The sequence below is a fragment of the Micrasema longulum genome, unplaced genomic scaffold (genome assembly GCF_059751315.1).
Source record: "Micrasema longulum isolate JH-2025_06_02 unplaced genomic scaffold, ASM5975131v1 h1tg002493l, whole genome shotgun sequence".
In the NCBI taxonomy this organism is placed as follows: Eukaryota; Metazoa; Arthropoda; class Insecta; order Trichoptera; family Brachycentridae; genus Micrasema; species Micrasema longulum.
In genome coordinates, this window is record NW_028279635.1 from 55,755 (window position 1) to 75,864 (window position 20,110).

Here is a 20,110-nt window from a genome sequence, read left to right on the forward strand (position 1 = left end):
AATCGAATGTGATGGTTTTTGAAAGAAATGAAAGTATGACTAAATGTGAAATCACTGTGAATGGAGTTATACTAAAACAAGTGGAGGAATTTGTGTATCTGGGAAGTATGTTCACTAGGGATGGAATGACTGAGAAAGATATTGAAAGGAGGGTGAGTGCCGGGAACAGAGTGAACGGTGCACTTAAATCGACCTTGGCAAATAAATGGTTGTCACAAGAGGCAAAATTGGCAGTTCACAACGGAGTCCTGGTCCCATCCCTGATGTATGGGAGCGAAGTATGGACTTGGAAAAACAGGGATGAAAGTAAGCTGAATGCTGTCGAAATGCGATCTCTCAGGCGAATGTGTGGTAAAACTATGTACGATAGATGCACAAATGTTGAGATCCGTACATTATGTAAGGCTGAGACAAGCATTATCGACAAAATCAAGAAAGGAGCTCTGCGCTGGTTTGGACATGTAGAACGAATGGACAGCGAGAGAACGGCTAAGAATATTTACAATGCGAATGTTGATGGATGCAGAAATAGAGGAAGACCGAGAAAGACATGGCATGACCAAATCCAACAAATACTTAAAGATGGACATGTCAAAAGTCGGAATAATCGGCGCGCGTGCATGAGAAGATGTATGAATGTAGAGGAAGCGAGATCTGTATGCAAAGATAGAGTGTTGTGGCGTTCTATCCTCTCTGCCTACCCTTACGGGGAAACGGCGTGATGGTTTGTTTGTTTGTTTGTTTGTTTAAATATGTCAAAATGTTTGTGGACAGGCTGGATTCCTGGGTGAGATCTGTCTGTGAAATCTGTATTCCAAAATGTCTGTGTCTTTAGCTAAACGTAACACGACGCTATAGCACCGATTCCAGGGGATATTTTAGCAAAATCTTTAAAAATTTCATTTTTTTATCTATTTATTTATTTACAGTAATTTATTTTACCATTTATTTTGAGAATACATAAATATGAAAATAACAAACACGGCAATTTTATTAACATTAACCTTTCCCTTACTGTCCTAAAAACACCCGCGCGTTACGGTGCTGTGTAGTCACTACACATTAAAAAAATAAGAGATTTAAGACTAGAAAAAAAGTCAAACATTTGAAAAATCATCAAGGAGAATTACTGGTGGATTGTAATAAGCTGGCGCGTGCGCTATACTTACACATACGCATTGTGTAGTATCCGTGAATAAGCCCGTGGTATGACATCGCACGGCATTCGCACGGCATTCGCATTATGAAAATAATCTCTGTCTCTCTCGCACTCCGACGCGCTTATGAGCGTGACATAGACAACTTTTGCTTTATTAGTTGCCAATGATATGGTAATACAATATACACAGGATGCTTCTGCGTTCGTCTGAATTTCGCTGCGATTCTTATAGTAAAAATATAATAATATGTACGAATATTAAGTTATGGATTAAAAACACTGGTTTATAAATATGTAGGTATTTTCATTTAATCAAATCATGAAAATGTCAATTATGTAGTGATGGCGCTTTCGCAAAACTTACACAAAAACATTTTTAATGAACAGAATACTGATTTTAAAAATCTTGATGGTATATATTGTTATATTAAATGTTTTTATAAATCTCTTTTGGACTAATCCATCTACCATTTGATATTTTTGCGATTTCGCTCTAAAGCGAAAAAAAACAATTACTTAAGGGGGAGTGGCCTGAAAAACGCTAAAATGTGATATTTCGATGGGATATTTAAAGTACTTGTAGTAGTCCTAGCCAAATTTTAAAAATACTTTGTCAAAATTCAAACTTTCTTCTAGGGCTATATATAATATCTTTTGTTTTTTTTATTTTTATCTTGTAAGTTAGTGAAAAAAATTCTCAAAGATTATGAAATCACGGAAAACAGTCATTTTAAGAATAGATATTTAACGTATTTGTAAATATGGTACCTTATTTTTTAGTTTATCGTAATGCTGAAATCTTCTTCTAAGGCTCGATATCTCGTTTTTTTTTTAAAAATAAGTTTTTTTGGGTCATTATATCGTATAAGCTGTCGCCATTTTAAGGGTGTAAAAATCCTATACAAATTTATATACTATTACAAATGTTGATTTATTCACGTTCCGCTCGCCGAGGACGGTGGACGTCCCTGACGCTGAGTCCACGCAACTTTTTTCAAACAAAAAAAATACGGTATTTTTATATACATATACAACAAATCGCCTAATGGGGAATCTTAGAAACATAATTAAGAAAAGCAGAAGCAAACAGCATTTGAGACTTCTTCACATCTTTAGTAGAAACAGGTATGTAATTTATTTAATAATATAGAATATAAAATATTGCAAAGTTTTACAGGCCTTCTTTTTCTAACGGACTTTCATCGTACAAAGATGCGATACTATGCAAAAATATACACGTTATATACATATATTTACACAATCATCAAAAGAGTTGAAAGTTTCAAATATCTAAAATTATGTGTTATGGAAAATGGGAGTTTTCAAAAAAGCTGGGATTGAGACTTGGAATAGCAAGTGCTGCATTTAATAGAACGAAAGCTGTCTAGAGATCTGATATTCACTCTGTAAAAATCAAATGCCGCCTATATAACGCCTGAATGACACCCATTATTCAGCTCTATGGATATGAATCGTGGCGCCTCACTAGTATCAAAAACAGCAAAATACTTCATCTCTAGAATATATGTATTATAATTATTTTGCCGCGGTTTGACTTTGTAGTGGGTGAAGAAATAAGAGAACGGACACAACAAACTCCGGTGACAACTGTTATCAAACGGAGTCGATAGTCATAGTTTATATATATTAATTACGGGATGCGAACCTGACTTGGGAGGACGCCCAGGAGCTAGTAGCTGACAGCTATATCTGAAGACTCTTTGTGGACACCATATACTTCAAATAGGAAGCGGATATGAAATGATTACGTAAGTATACACAATTCCTTTTTTTATTTTTTGATAGCAAGGTAATATCTTATATGTAAATATGCATATACTGGAAAAACGTTTCTAATATATGCATATTTCCTTTGATCAAAATGATTTAATTTTTATTTTTCCTGTTATAATAGCAGATAAAATTACTGAGTAAATTAAATACGAAATGTGTATGTATTTTTATGAATATTTTAATAAATAAAAAAAATGACTCTCAAGGATTTGATTGAGTACTTGCATAAAATGTATTTAGCCAAAAATTAAATTTGATATTTTCTCTAAATTCACTTAATATTTTGTTTCAATATTTTTTTTCAGAATACCTTTCGAACAAATACAAAATTGAAAAAAAATATTTTTGCCAAAGTTTTAAGTATTTTTCAAATCTATTGTAAACTGTTTAAAAAAGTTTTCGTCGTAAAACGTTGGCCCGGGAGATTCGTAGCAATGTGTTTTATTCCAGTGCCGCGTCATGGTAAAGATATTACGAATTTACAGTAATCTTTATTTTTAAAAAGCCTACTGTACACATAAAAATACATTAGTAAAATAAAGGCTTACGGCAATTACAACTAATTTCGATGACGGGAAAGTTTTATTTAAAATAAGCATTTTCTTGGAATTAGGTCAGCACCCTTTAATTAAACAATAACAATTAAGTTGGAATTACCGAGTTGATTATGCATTTGTATAAATTGATTCTTGAATAATTTATTTTTTATTCCTTTTCTTTTTGTCGGGTTTCAATTATTTGTTGATTTTACTAATTGAATTGTTTTATGTACTTCTGATACCTTAAAAACACTAATAATCATTTCTTTTAAAGATTCTCATAATTATTTGGGGTAACAATGATCGAGGGTACATATTTATTGTAAGTAAGTTCTAAAAATAGTATTATATTGTATACTTCATCATTTTTATAGTCACTGAGATTATAACCAACTACCTCTTTTAATTTAGAGTCTCTTTACGACCCGACAAAATGTTTTTATAATATATGGGAACGTCAAGGTGTTATTCTTGTGGCAAATATAACAGCATCTAGCAAAGGCGTAGGAGTAAAAAAAATAAATGCAATCTGACTTTTCGTTTTTACAAGTATAAGATATTTTTTGTTCTACGACAGGGACAATATCGTCCGCACATATTTTCTAGGGCCATTCTACTGCTCTTTGGTCTTTACTTTAGGACTTTGCATGCCCATTACTATGTTCCCTGCCTCGCGACATGATCTGACATTGCCATTTCAATTTGACAATACGGTCTATCATATCGACAACTTTAGTCCAGCATCTGATTCCTTCATTTCCGATCTCATCTTTCAGACTTATGTTATGAATACAGTTCTGATTAGTGAAATAGAACAAAAATCCTGGTCGGTTTGACCCGATGGCTACTCAGGTAAAAATTCCGAAAAAGAAAATCGAGGGGACTGCCTTGTAGTGATTGCCGCGTTCGCCTATTATGATTAAAGTCCTGGGTTCGATTTTATGGAGGGTCGAAGTACAGAATTCGTTTAACTTAAATATTTCACTGTTACCTGAAGCGTAAGACTAGTCATTTTTCCTTCCTGTAATAGATTATCTCAAGATGCTCTTTAGTTTTATTTAACAATGCATTTGTTGTATGCTCCACTGGGATTTTTTATTAGTTTATTTGTACATGAATTGTTTTTTCAGATAAATAATTATCAAATATTTATCGTGTTTTCAAGATGTTTAATATTCTTATTTTAAAAATGATCCGATTTCTTCTTTGGAAAATAATCCGACTTATCTGGTGAATGATTATCACAACAATTGCAAAACTTAATTACTGTGTGTTTAATACGGTTTTTTTATTTACTTACATACCTACTAAAAATGTGAATTTTTAGTAGGTATGTAAGTAAATAAGTGATTCTTTTCATCTGTAATTTTTAATTAGTTTTTTTTTATTTTTTGTTCATTGAATTTTTAGAGATCCTCATTATTTTTGCTCTATTTTTACAATGTTTTTTTTAAAAAATAAATTTCTACTATAATATATACTTTTTTAATTTTTTTATTACCTATTTCTTTTACTTTGTATTTTGTTTTTACTGTGTATTTTAATGGGTTTTCAAATATTTTTACTGTTTCTTTTACTGCATTTTTTCTATGTATTCTACTCCGTTTTTAACTAGTTAGATTAGTTAGTCATTCAAAGCAAATTTGTATAAATGTGTATTTTTTTGTATATAATATAACACTAAATAAAATTTAAATAAATACAACCAATTAAGCTACCTCAGGCCATTATTTGTATCGTTTGAGAGGACGAAAGCGAAATACTATTTTTATTGCGTTAGAGTGAGATGGATATATGACGAACGAACGAACTTACGAAACGAAATTGTGACAGAATAAGCCTTCTGTTACTTTTGCATGAATGATAGTTATACAGGTTTATCAAATACGTGTTTTATTTTATTTCATTGTATAAAAAAATCCCCTTTAAACGATATATTTTTTTAACATTATTATGATTAAATAATTTTAAATAGAGCGATGTTTTCTTATTTTTGTTTCGTTCACGCAAAAGTGTCAATTGAATACATAAATACATCTATCTCTATTGTTGTGTGTTTTCTTGGAATTGGTGACCGTAATTATCTATATATACCTGTGTAAGTATATCGTAAAATGAATCTTGTAAATTAATTACGCATTAAAATGAAAAATGCTTTGTTGCTTAAAAATGTCTATGTGCTTAAATATAAATAGGATGTAATAATGAAAACGAGTCAATTTTTAACTGAATCTTTGTATGATTTTATTTTGAAAAATATATACGTTTTTTGTAATTAAATGTGAAAACTCGATAAGAGAACGAGTATAACAATTATACGCTAAACCAATACTCACTTATAGATTCAAAAACTACTCTTACTCAAATGAAAGACATAACCCCCACAATACATCACATACAAATAATATAATCACTAGATCCTCAACACATAAACAACTTAAACAAATACAAACTAATACCACTTTCAGACAAAGGGATTTTGAGTATTATTCAATTAAAATCTATAACCTACTTCCACTATCTATTAAAGCAATTAGTAATGAGAAAATGTTTAAAAAGGCTATAAAAAATGGATAGTGGAGCTAGGTAGAAGTAAAATGGATTGTCTCATTCGCCCATACCAATGCTGAATCAACTGCTCCACAACTGTATGGCTTATGTTAGGTTTTTGTTGTTTTCATTGTGTGTTTTGTAATATAAATAACATAGATGTATATAAATACCTTGTTTTTAAAACTGTCTGAATATTTGTTAATTATGTTTGTTTTTTAAGTGAGTCTTCTTTGTTTATTCTCAAATGTAATAAAAAAAAACTAAATTGTTAAGTGCCCTCGGCACGGGAAACCCCAGTGAGGTCACATTATTTTTATTATTAATTATAGTTTGTAAGCGAAAAATATGAATAAATAAATAAATAAAATAAATAAATATAATTTAAGTTTCGAAGGTATAAGTATTTAAAGATTAGGGTAATCAAATTTTATTCTGAGTTAGAAATAATTAATTTGCCAAGTAAGAATCCATGTGACCCTTGGTGCAACGTGAAACAGTGTGTGTTCACAAATTGCAATTGTATGCGTTAGTAGTCTGGAACCATTTTGACGAAAAAAATTTTCCCACGCGCGGGTGATGTGCCCTTAAGAAAATGTCATATATTTACGAGTATTTATTTTTAAACAAGCGTGTTTTTTATTTTATATTTTGTGTTCATCATAATAATAATTAATAGAATTGCCCCTTGTTCTTGGAAGGACTATAATTAGTAAAATGTAACATTTAAAAAAATTATTTGAAAAATATAAAATAATGAAACAAAGTATTTTAGTAAATTAATATTACATCACACGTCATCATATCATTAATATTACATTTTCTTAACCCATTGTATTATTTTTTTTCATATACACAACCCTCTAATCCAACACCGAATTTTAAAAAAAGATAGCACATTTGGTTAAAATTTAATACAACATTTTTTTAATCAACATTCTGTAGATTTTAAATGCGTTAGTGTGAGTTTTCTGAACGCGCCAGCTTAAGTCAAACCACCAGTAAAGCGGGGGGAAAACTCTGTGCTGGCACATGCTAATTTTACTTGGTTTGATCAATCCGATTGATTAAAGGGAAAGCACGTGTAAAGCATATTTTATTTTATTTTAAGTAAGTACGTACTAGTTATCCAACTATTCTTTGCGAAAAATATAAAATGAGAATCTAAAGTCACATCCGCATAATACGTACTTACGTACCTAGGTACGTACGTATTAACCTCTTCAGGCCCCAGAAATATTTCCTTGTCATTATTTCCGATAGCATCATGTGCTATTATAGATTCCTATTTTACCGACCGGAAGGATTTGTACTTTGTACTGACTTGCGATTGAAATTGAAATATCGCCGTTAAAACGTCGTGAATTTTAGCAGTCAAAATGTCACTGAGAATAAATCCAGGTACGAAGTTAATTCATCATCGTAATTGTTATAAAACCCTCCTTTATTCAATGTTATAATGATTACTGTTGAAAACGTATCGATTTGGGAGTTTTTATTACATTTGTAGACATTTCAAATAGAAGCATTACAGGTGGGCCTAAATGACATATTTTATTTTCGTATTAGGGTTGGTTGGTTGGTTAAGACGAAATCGAACCTGAATTATTCCTTCCTATGGATTTGTATGAATCTGAATTTAAATGTGATTATGGTGCGAGTGATGAGGAGGGTGAAGAAGAATCAGAAGTTCGAGGGCCTCTTGGCCCTCTACTTGTAGAAGATGAAACTTTGGATAATAGATACGACGTTGATAATGCTTCTTAGGTAGATTTTCACAATTTCAGTCAACATAGCCAATTAATATATGGAAACATAGAACTAATGTTGTACCTTCAAATTCACAATACGTCAATGAACCTTTGGATGTTGAGATACAAAACTCTCCATTAAAAAAACCCTTTGAATATTTTTCCAAGTATATCGATACCATTTTTTTTAATGTAATGTCGTTGCATACTAATAAAACATATGTAATGCGCAAAGGAAAAAAAATAGGTACGACAGGTATAGGTAGAAATAAAGCAGTTTATAGGAATCAGAATGATTATGAACCTTTTGGAACTTCCTCGCATTCGCTAGTAATGGGTAGAAAAAAGAAGAATTCCTATAGTTGCTGATAATATTCTACGGCAAAGGTTGTTTTCAATATTAGATCTGATTTAAAACTTGTCGATGATAATTGGTGGCAGAAACTGAAAAACACCTGAACAAGTTTTGGAAGGCTAATAATATTATAAATTCAAAAAGGTTGCGTACAAAATGAGCGGTAAAAAAATATTTCAATCGACGAACAAATGATACCTTTTCAAGGCACACCCACCAAGTCATACGTAGAAAATTTAATCCAGTAGGCATTTAAAAAATGTAATAGCTACTTCACAGGGTATCCCATTAGATTTTAACCCGTACGAAGGTGGAGGCACGTCGGTGGAGTCTTATTTATTTTCAATGCCTGAAAAAAATCATGCCTGGAGCCGGTTTTGTCCTTAAGTTGGCCGATTCACTTCCTGCTAGCTGCACTGTGTACACTGACGGGTATTTCATATCCATTCCACTACTAGAGAATTTGCATAGCAAAGGTTTTCTAGGAAGTGGCACCTTAATGTTAAATCGGGTACCAAAAGAGACAGCACTTAAATCGGATTCGCAAATAAAACGAGCTAGTCGAGGCGCTAATAACTGTGTGGTAAGGGAGATGACAAAATATGTATCGTCAAATGGCTAAATAGTCAATCAATACACTTTGGTTTCGCTTTAGTAGAATCTCTAAATATTGATTTTCAAGCAAGAGGGTAGATACATCAGTGGTTCATAACCAGCCGAGGTCCGTTCGTATAATATGAATATAGGTGAAGTTGACTTATTGGACCGAGTCATTTCAAAACATGCAATGAAAAACAGAACGAATAAAAGGACTGTACGAGTTATTTGCCACTTTTTTTACTTCGCTGTAGCAGCATCTTGATTGAAATATATGATGGATGCCCGACAACATATTCCCAAGAGTAAAATTTTGGATAACTGTGACTGGGATGTAGCTAATGTTTTACTAGCTGGATAAGAATCGAGGGCCTCTGTAAATGAAGATGAAAATTATGAAAGTTGTGAGATACCTCGAAAACGCCGACGTGTGTAGCCTTTATTGCGCAAAGAATTGAGGAAAAGGCAGGCATGCATTTGCCAATTATGATGAATAACAGGCAGAGGGATCGAGCCAAATGCCATCTAGCCGGTTGTAAACGCTTGACTTTTGTTATTTGTAAAAATTTTTTTTTTTTTGTTTTTCGATGAAGCGTAACTGTTTCAAAATTTTTCATTCAGGCAACTAATTAAGAATTCCTACTTTTTTAATGATTCTTTTAAATACCTACATTATGTTTATGTTAATATATATATTGCAAAGCAAAGAAAATGAATAAAATTGGTTTTAACACATTTCGAATCATTTACATAGAAAAATAAATATTTAAAAAAAAACGCTAAGCTACAGTCCCTACGTATCATATATGATACCATCTAGCCATTAAAAAAAATGGTTTAATACATTAGTTAATACGATTTTTTTTTTTTTTAAACTTTAAAAAATTGGCCTTGGGCACGAAGAGGTTAAACATAAATCGTAACTTTTTTCCATCTAAATGGTGCGTAAGGAAATTAATTTAAATTAATTAGATTACTGGATTTTGATAATAAATTCCAGTCACGAAGGTGATCAGTCCTCAGTCGAGAATAACGACAAGTCTATTGTAATAAAAACAAATATCATTATTACTTTTCTAACATTGAACCGGGAAGGTTGATAGAAGAAGAAGAGCACACGCTACGATATGTTTTTATGGTGCATATGAAATGCAGAATAACATTTTATACCTAAATTATATGTACCGGACACGTATTTTTTCGTAATCAATAACACCTAACAGATATTGATTTTGACCCCAGCTGTTTCAGCTCTAACTGTGGTCAAAAATGTGATGATTTCTTTATCTGAAGTATCATTTAACTTGTAAATATAATACAGTTGTATCTTTCAGTTATTAATGTTAAAACTTTTATTCACAAATAATTTTAAAGTACGAAATATGTTTCCATTATTATTTATCGGTTTTATAAAATGTAAATAATAAGCATATGAATTACTTTGAATAACGGCACAGGAAACACTGCGAAAAACTTAGTATCTTGGTGTACTTTTCTTTAAACGCGGCCCCGAAGCACTCGAAATACACAAAAATATACCGCGCCCGCTCACGCTGACATCCTGCGGGATCAAATGACCAAACCACAGACTAACTTGTTATAGTTATCGTTTTACATTATCTCTGCACAGACTGACAGACCACAGACCAGAGATTCCACAGACGAAATGACAATAATAAAACTTGATTCCTTGATTGACAACTGAAGGTGATACCATAAGAAAAAAATATTAACGTATTTAACCAACACCAATCTACATTTTAACCATCTACCTTACAATGTGACCACTACTCAGTGGCGAGCCGTGATTTATTTTATAGGTAATCTATTAAAAATGTTCATTAATTTGTACTACATATAAGTACCTACATAACATGTAAGTAATGTTATTATAAATTACTACTTTTTCTGTGGTTCTGTGAAAATCAACTCAAACAACAATTATTACTAACCACGCGATATACGTAGCTTTTATCTACACTATTTTAATACAATACTAAACTTGTACAAAAGTTTATTAACACATACCACAATGACATTCAACAGATATTTTCATTATGATCTGTCATTGACAGTACTGTCAAGAGTTGAGCAGATTTCTTTTAAAATGAATAATGCCTAAAACGGCCACTGCGAACGCCACCTGTCCTATGTGATACATAAAATGTCAACGGTATCCCATCAAAGAAAAATAGTCCTTCGGAAATAATGTTCGAAATACTAGTTTCCAAATAGAGAATCTTCTAAAAATATTTGTAATCTGCGAGTTTGTTTTAGTACTAAAAAAGCCGACTTGGGTTAAAGACGAAAAATACAGTGTACTTTTTTGTATGGAAGAAAAAGCTGAGGTAATCGGCTAGTTTCATCGTTCAGTAAGAATGGGCTGGGCGCGCTTCATAGATATTTTTTTGTAGAAAGATATAAACGGTGATTTATAATAAATAACAATTACTTTCTATATTTTCCCATAAACACGGTTACTATAAATTATTATAATTTGAAGTCAAATATAATGGTAAGCTGTGCATAATCGCTTACTTTGACGATTCGCCCCTGCCACTACTATGGCCAGCCAATGACAAGTAATAAGCCCTGTAAATGCCTTGACTTCCATATTCCCTTATTTAAGGTATTCTGCATCCCTGTTGTAATTTGTTAATCTTAATGACTCCCGAGGGGGTGAAATCCAGTCTTTTGTCTACGAACATTTGGACAAACTCAAATATTGTAATGAAACCAACTGGTCCAAGAAGTTTGATAATTGATTTCAGGCGTTGCCTAGTATGTGAAATAATTCAGTCAGATGAATCTCTTCACAACAATAAAGGTTTCAGTTCTTTAACTTCACTAAAATCAACAAATGGAAGAATTTAAGAAATATGGATGTTCAAACATAGGCAAATGGTGAATGTTACACAGTGTGTAAAGTGGCCACCAGACACCAGCCAATGACAGGTCATAATATTAGCCAAAAATGCTGACTTACACAAATAACCCACCAGACAACAACAACTCTATCATATTGAAAAAGCAAAGACAAACACAGGACAGTCAAAAATACTACGTAATGGACTTAAACACTACGACTTACCTTACTACTTGAAAACTTTTACTGGAGACAAATTTAAAATCAATCTGCAAAAGCAAAAGATGACTGAACTAACTAGACTAGACGAGACATAAAATGACTAGACAATATAAAATTTATGATGTAACCCTAACGGGTTTTTTAAAATTGTAAATAAATAAATAAATAGAAAAAACCCTGTAAATGCCTTGACTTCCATATCCCTTATTTAAGGTATTCTCCATCCCTGTTGTAATTTGTTGACCACTACTATATTGCCGATCACCCAAAATAAATATAAATACCTGATTTTTCGGGAAGTAAAATCTGCTTGATATGGACAAAAATTGAAATTCAGCGTTCTTCTTCGCATAATGTTTAAATATTTAAATTAATACTGCAAAAACTTACCGTTCTAAATTCATATTTTTAAAAAATTATCTTTCATCTTTAAATCAAATTAAATTTTTACAATCTACTTAGTGCAATTTCAGATTAAAAAACATCCAAACATTTATTCAATCAAAGGCATATTTCAATATAAAACTAGAGCCTTTAATAGATTTATGTCTTCCATCAAGTCAAAATGCATTCCACGATGTGGTGATTTGAGTTTCGAGAAAAAGCGAAGTCTTGGGGGATCTTGGATATATACGTTGAATAAGATGCATAAATTAAAGTCGTTAACTATTTTCTTGACAATTTTTTTCCCCAGATATTATTATTTTAGTTGCGGCTGTAAGGGCTAATTTGATTTTCGCTCATTATAGATTGTATTATTAATTTAAAAGTATTTATACTACATTATGATCAAATTATCCGCCAACAAGTCATAAAAAGTGGCTAAGTGGAATTTTTTAGAATTCTAAGACTAGTCTTTAAAAATGATATGTTATGAATGTGACTTTGTGTCTTTATATTTAATAAGTAATAAAAAATATTTAAAAAATATTAGGTACACTAAAATTGGAATTTTCACTTTTGAGCACCTAGCAATTCTTTTTTGGTCGCACGTCGCACTTCTACCGGTCTGTTTTGGAACGAGGAACGAAATGATCGGTTTACCATTTGTTTTCTCGACCTCAAAGGCTTATAAAATATCACTTGTACTTTTTGTTATAATTATCAAATTGATCAAACAGGAGCAATAGCAGAAAAAATCGAGTAGATATAAAAATCACTCGACGAAAACCACTAACCTAACCTTGATTCTATTTCACACACATAACTGTATTCTTCATCCGCCTGGACACAGAAACAAAATTCAATTCTGTTTATATTTGCACCCCTGCAAACCCAACAGTGGTGAATTTTGGCACAAAATACCCAGGCTTAAGAAGTCACATTTAAAAATATATATATATCTTACAGGGAATCAAACCCAGAAGCTCTGAAATTGATGCAAGCGTCTCAGCCAACACACAAGTTTGCCTTGTTCGAATTCGAGAATTTAAAAAAATAAAATAAAAACATGAGAATACTGCCGACAATAAATACCAATAAAACAAAAATTTTCAGAATGTTTTATCAATGTAGAAAAAAAATTCGGTCAGCCAAATCACACGATATATTTTATCTATACCCACCTCCCTTATTCATTTTTTTATAGAATGATATTGATATATTTTTTAATAATACACTATAAATTATAAATACCTCCTTGTGTTTTTCCAACTCGCATGTTTGTACATTTATGATTCATTTGCTATTATACATTTGCATTTACACTAATTTATAGATTATGCTGGTGGGTTAAAGCCTTAAGCTCAACCGATGTTGAGGAATTTATTTACTAAATTTATTTAGATGTACCTAGCAATGAAATAATTTTATATTTCAGATAAGAGTATGTTACCTAAATTCCATCCTTAAGAATTTCTTCATCTCTATTGAGATATGTCACCTAGAAAATAAAACATTTTATTCATCTAGTTTAACGTCATCGGCTAAGGTAGCCCAGTGTGCTAACCACTCACTGCATGCACAGGGCTAACATAATATTTCATAATACAATATTATATAAAAACATAATAGATCGGTATAAAGGTTGTTTATTTTATTTACACACATAGGAAAGTATTATATTCGGGTTTACCATATGCGGTAAAATTATAGTGATAATATACGAGGGGAGGTCCATAAATTTACAGAATGAAGGGGAAGGAGTACATTACGGATGTCAAAACCAGAAAGCGGCCCTTATAGGGACCGACGCGCCACCGCGATGTATGTAGAATTAGGGACCTCGGTATATGTTAGAAAATGTGCTCCTCCAATAGACAAGTATGTGTCACTTTCGGGGGTAGCCTTTTCCATAGCGAGGAATTTAGAACAAATATTTAATAATAATTTGTTTTAGTATAAGCATATTTTTTCATGTCCATAGTTTCGCGCTGCGCTGCCGCAGCTAGAATGCCGTGAGAATTGGAGGGGGTAATGCCTATATACACGGAGGGAGGGAGGCGGATACCTCTACCGCTCTCTCCGCGCGGTATGACAGCTAGGCCCGCTCGGCAGGGTGAATGTGGGGCACGCAGTGCTGACGGTATATAATGTGTACTTTTAAAAAAAAACAATCACTTCTTCTCTGATGTTTGGCTTTTACTCTCTACTCTCTACTCCCCGGCCCGGCTTTCTACTCGACTTTACTTCACTACGCTTGACACCTTCGCTTCACCCTGGACTTCTCTCCCAACAGATTCCTAACCACGGCGAACTGGACAACCTGAAGTAAGAGGCCCTTCTGAGGACATCTCCGGCCTTGACGAGTCAACTGGGTCACCTAGCCTCCACTGCCTTACGACCAGTGGACCGAGATGTGGGCTCTAGTGACTGCAGCGGAACCATAACACGACGCCAGTAGCGCGTTAGCTACAGGGTAAATAGAAAAATGTAAATAAATAAACTTTGATATAGTAGCCTCAACAGACCGGGGATCATCTCTAAAAGACTGTACTATTAAAAAATAATTACTTTTCCCAGGACAGGAGTCTCCACATACTGCTGATATCTCTTTCAAAATGATAAGCTGTGATTTATTCAGTGTAGTGGGAAATTTAACGACAGCTCGAATTTTAATTTTGTCCATGCTCAATATTTCTTCCGGATAGCCTAATTTATTAAGGTATAACTTGGAAACCATTTACTCATTTACATAAATACTCGGCATATATACTAGATGAGTCCTACTATTTATTCATGTATATAAATAAGTACCCCCCGCCCCCTGGCAACCCTTCCATGCTGCGGACCTACCCTAGTACAAGGAGAACAACAACTTTCTTTAAAATGTATTGTGCCGTGATCAGTCAAATACATATTTTACTAACTCTTAAATCATTTCAACATTTACATTTTGTGGAATTATTGTTTACTAAAATTATGAAAGCATGATACACAATAATGTTATAAAATAATATCTATTTTTATACAAAACTTTTGAATTTGCTGTTTTAATTCCATAAAAATCTCCTAAAGTATCTTTATCACACTTCTATACTATAGTACTGTAACTTTACAGTCTATTCAAATCTTTAATAACCTCTTGCTTTATGTGTGCTTGTTTATCAATAAATTTTCTTTAACATAAGGTTATTAAACATTCAAACACACTTTATCCGAAAGGAATATTTAAAACATTCCTTCAACTGTAATTGATTTATTTGTCTATACAATGAATGTCTAACAATACCATACCAGTCTTTACTATCGTCATTACACATAATACATCAATTATTTATATTTTACAAGACTTAAGTGTAGAGGATCAGATGCGACACTGTGATCGCTATTGACTGGCAACACCAGAAACGTTCCTCGGCCGGCAACACTGATTCAACATCTCCAACGTGACTCGGAACGACCTTTCCGTTCGCTCGTCGCATTTTATACGGATCAATCTTCCGGATCACACGGCCCTTACTCCAGTGCTGAAATTGTAAATTCCTTCAGATAAAAAAGTGTTCTTGCGTATTCATTTTAGAATGAATGTTTTGTAACATAATCTAGGTTTATCTCAGCGATCCCGAGTCAGTTAAGAATAATAAGTCCGTGCACAGTAAGCCTCACGTGTCGGGTATACTCGTCGACTGATGTCCGCAGTCTCGCGGTCCAGTCGGTTCACCAGCCGGGAGTGGTGTTGGCGAGGCGCCGCATGCGCCGCGTATTGCGGTCCTGGTCGCGGATCTTCTTCTCCATCTCGGCGTCCGTCAGGGTCTCCAGGAAAGGGGCCCACGCGTCGCCCTCGCCGGGGGCGCGGAAGGGCACCTCCACCGTCGGCAGCGGCGCTTCGCTGAAGGCATACGTGCGCCGGTGCCAGCCCAGCTGGCCGCGCACGCTGTAGGCCGCAGCCGTCACGAACTCCCCGCCCAGCCCCAGCTCCGCACACAGCCGCTGCGCGAACTCCTCCGGGTTGTTGTCCGGCTGCGACATGTCCCATTCCGCCTGGTCCACCAGCGAGGTGTTGCCCACGTGGATGTTTAGCTTGATGAGCACCCGCTGGTCCGGCAGCGGCGCGGGCGGCTCGCAGGGGAAGGCCTCCAGCTGCTGGCGGAGCGACGACGCGATGGCGGGCACGAAGGCCACCGGGTTCAAGTCCAGGTCATCGCACAGCACCTCGGCGAACTGCTCCGGGGTGATGATCGACTCTGAAAATAAAATTCTCGTCAGTGTGACCGAAAGACATAAGCTTAACCCTTCTATTCGGAATATGAGTACCATCATATAAGATCAAAGCTTCAAAAATCACGATCCGAACTCTCGAAGGATTCGACGACGGGTCGTCTCCATCGGGCTCTAGAATTCACTTCTCAGTTTAAATCATCGGTTACACAAAAGTTATAGGATTTCTTTTCTTTTTTTCTCGTTTTTTCCATTGCAACACACCACATACTAAGAACATATCTTCCAGGGTTAAAATACTTTTACATTAAATGCACCTATAGTAACTTCAGGTGTGAATATAAACTGTTTTTAGTAAATGTAAACTGTTTCTAGTTTATATTTACACCCGATGATGGGTAATTCAGAATACTTGGAACTTGTGGTGTAATATAATAATATATAAAACTCTCATGCGGTAAAAACACCGAGTGTTGTATTTTAAATGAATTGAAAATGTTTTTCCACAAAGTAAATGGTGCAAAAATAAATAATAAAATGGAACGAGTAGTGTTCGGCGACAGTGTCCGATGTCATCATACGGTCGCGGTCGTACTCGTAGGAAAGTTTACCTACCATTCTTGTTCCACGTGAAAGTATCCCTCAGCTTTTGTCCCTCGATTTCCATGTCCAAGCGAATAGGGACGAGGAGTTGCTGCTGAGATGCGTTCTCCAAGTTGGCCACCATATCCGTGTCGTCGAAACAGAGCGGGAATGTTCGAATCTAAACACAAATAACAATACTGAGGTTGATAAAATGTTCCGCCACAAAGTTAAAACTATAAATAAATAGAAATAACAAATAAAATAATATAAGTGAATGTGACCTTCTTGTTGTGTACTCGGTTTCTGTTGATGGGCGTGGCCTGGGGGACGGCATCCAGGTGCGAGGAGTTGGGCAGCGCCGGCAGCCAGGCCGAGTGCGGCGGCTTCTTGGACTTGCTCTCTCGAGGAGTCGTGGTCTCCAGAGCTCCGACAGATACGGCCTTGTACCTGTGTAGCATTATATCCCAGTGAGATGACCGTACGCAATATGCGGCCGGGGAGGAAATTACCAATCACACTTATCGACAATAATTAGTGAACAACCATTTATCGATAGAAGTAAATTATCATTACGGATGTAATTACTTTTCGTCGTTGCCTTCGATGATATCTTCCACTTCGGAGGACTTGAGCAGTGACACGGAGGACGACAGAACGTGCGCCCCCAGCCCGGTGTCCACGAGGCGTTTGCGTTCCTCATTGTTGAGTGTTCTCCTCACCATTCCGGGGTACTTCTTGTAGAGGGACCCGCGGAACAGCCGCAGATAGTTTCCCACCTGTAATGATGGATAATTTCTACATCGTGTTACATTCCAAATTGAGCATTTGAATTATGTACCTTTTATTAACTTATATCTGTATTCGGTCATGTGAAAAGTCGGAATAATCGACGTGCGTGCATGAGAAGATGTATGAATGTGAAGGAAGCAAAGGAAGTGTGCCAGGACAGAGTGGTGTGGCGTTCTATCCTCTCTGCCTACCCCTCCGGGGAAATGGCGTGATGGTTAGTTAGTTAGTTAGTTAGTTAATTATTATTTTTCCAACTTCCTATAATTCAAAGTTTTTTTTTATAACTGATGGGAAAAATGCACTTCTGTTCTCTCCACTGCAATATATGTATGTACTATAATATACATATATTTTTTACTAATAACTTTTTGCTACTTTTGTGTAAAATACATGTGCCTATATATTTATATATGTAAAACATGTAAAAGTGCCTAGTGTAATATAAAAAACAAGTGCCTATATATTTATATATGTAAACACATAAATGGAGAGAATGAACATACCTCCGACCCCACACAGTAGAATTCGCCCCCATCCTCGACCTGGAAACTTATCGGTTTATCTCCGTAAGTCCTCATCGACATGTTGGTTACTCTGACGCAGGTTTAGTTGACGAATACTAAATTCTCAATTTGACCGGATTAAACACTTGTCAACGTAAACGCAAATCCCCTATCATCGACCCCCAAAATAATGTGTTATTGTGCCCTCGTGTGATTGCGTCCGTTGAAGAAACTATTTATGTCCCTAATCACATCACATCGAAGAATAAATTAAAAATTCAATTAAAGGCTTGAATTAGTATAATCCTGCAAACGATTTATCACAAATTATGAAATTAAACTCCGCTTCTTAAAACAGATATTAAACATTAACGACATTAACCAATGTGCGAGTCACAGACTAGAGATGTGCGGGTATAATAATTCACAGATTTAAAGATAATCAAGCATTAACAGACGGCTCGCTCGAAGATTATTTATTATTTGTTCCGCATGCCGCTAAAAGCCTGAAGCCAGAGGCAATGCAAAGATAATGTAGAACTATTATGAGATAATGTAGATCTCAGAGATTATACACATAGTAGAACTATTACTATATCCTAGTAGTTCCTGAAGCCACCCTGAAGCGCAGAAAACACGTTCAAAGACAAAAGACATAAGCGTCCCATAGACTAAGGGTAGATTGAAATATTAATCGGCAAAACAAACTACCCGTGAATTCACCTATTTTTTAAACTTGATTTGCAATTTTCGACTTCAATATCATTTTGCATACAGTACTTGTTTTCTGAAAATCTTTTATAAAATATATGTGAAGGACGCCCATAGACAAACCATTTACACAGCGTTACAATATTGTGAAAAAATACGGGCACTGTTTGACAAAATGTATACCAGGGCTAGTTGTCACACTTTTCAGTTTATTATTTATTTGGGAATCTTTTTTCCGAATGTCTTTTCACACTATTTTTAAACAGTGTTTCCATAAGGTTTCCAGCATATTTTAAAATTACAAAACGTGAATTATGAAGCGGATTAATATTTTGTAATTATTTGTAAAATAGGTTGATACGAGCTAAACATACGTGTTTAAAATATTCAGGAATTAAAATCTTTTGTCCCCGTAAAAATAAGCAGGTATTTTTGTTTAGATTATAAAACCAACATTTGTTTGTATTAGGAAAAAACGCGGCGATGTTTTAAAATATTTCAATACGAATTTAAATATAGCTTTCCAATACATTCTATTGTTTTCTTTAATCTGGGGTTTCTCAGCAATAATGCATTTAAATATAACCTTTTAGTTCATGCCAGCCAATTCTAAAAAAAAAACCCATTTTAATTACCTCCTTTACAAATAAATACATTAAAATAAATTCCCATTAACTTGAGCCGTTACTAGGTATCCACAAATATTTCGTCCATTATTAATGTCAATTACGACCTCGGGTTAAATTCAAATGACCGAGCGGCGAATTACCCGGAATTCATAAATCCTTTCTATTGAAAATAATAACTTAACAATAAATATTGTCCCATGTTTTCCGCTGGGGAAAACATAACCTTTTTTATAATAAATCGCAAACCGATGGCCATTAAAATAATATTTTTATTTTAAAAACTTATTTAAAAATAACAAAAATAAAACGCATAATTAATTCCTCTGTGATACATACAAACCTTTCTTTTTCAAATTTCATACATCTTCATTCGTACGCGCGCCGATTATTCCAACTTGCCACATATTAACTTAACACTCTAATTAACTTTTGCGCCATCATTTTCGAATCCGCGCCCGTGG

General features: G+C 34.3%; 2 protein-coding genes across 3 annotated transcripts in view; both read right to left on the reverse strand.

Annotated features, from left to right (window-relative positions):
- sea (mitochondrial citrate transporter scheggia) overlaps window positions 1–10,393 on the reverse strand; it is a 29,967-nt gene extending 19,574 nt beyond the window's left edge. For both annotated transcript variants that reach the window (XM_088240548.1, XM_088240547.1), the window contains exon 1: window positions 10,186–10,393. The gene's annotated coding sequence lies outside the window, so the exon portion shown is untranslated. The remainder of the gene's footprint in view (window positions 1–10,185) is intronic.
- Window positions 10,394–13,847: 3,454 nt separating this feature from the next.
- On the reverse strand, window positions 13,848–19,120 carry Snr1 (SWI/SNF related, matrix associated, actin dependent regulator of chromatin, subfamily b, member 1). Its single transcript, XM_088240546.1, has 5 exons — window positions 18,310–19,120; window positions 17,603–17,793; window positions 17,299–17,464; window positions 17,048–17,195; window positions 13,848–16,458 (listed from the first exon to the last, which is right to left on the reverse strand). The coding sequence occupies exons 1-5, from the start codon at window positions 18,388–18,390 to the stop codon at window positions 15,932–15,934; spliced, it is 1,113 nt and encodes a 370-aa protein (XP_088096672.1). The 5' UTR covers window positions 18,391–19,120; the 3' UTR covers window positions 13,848–15,931.
- Between the last annotated feature and the right edge of the window lie 990 nt (window positions 19,121–20,110).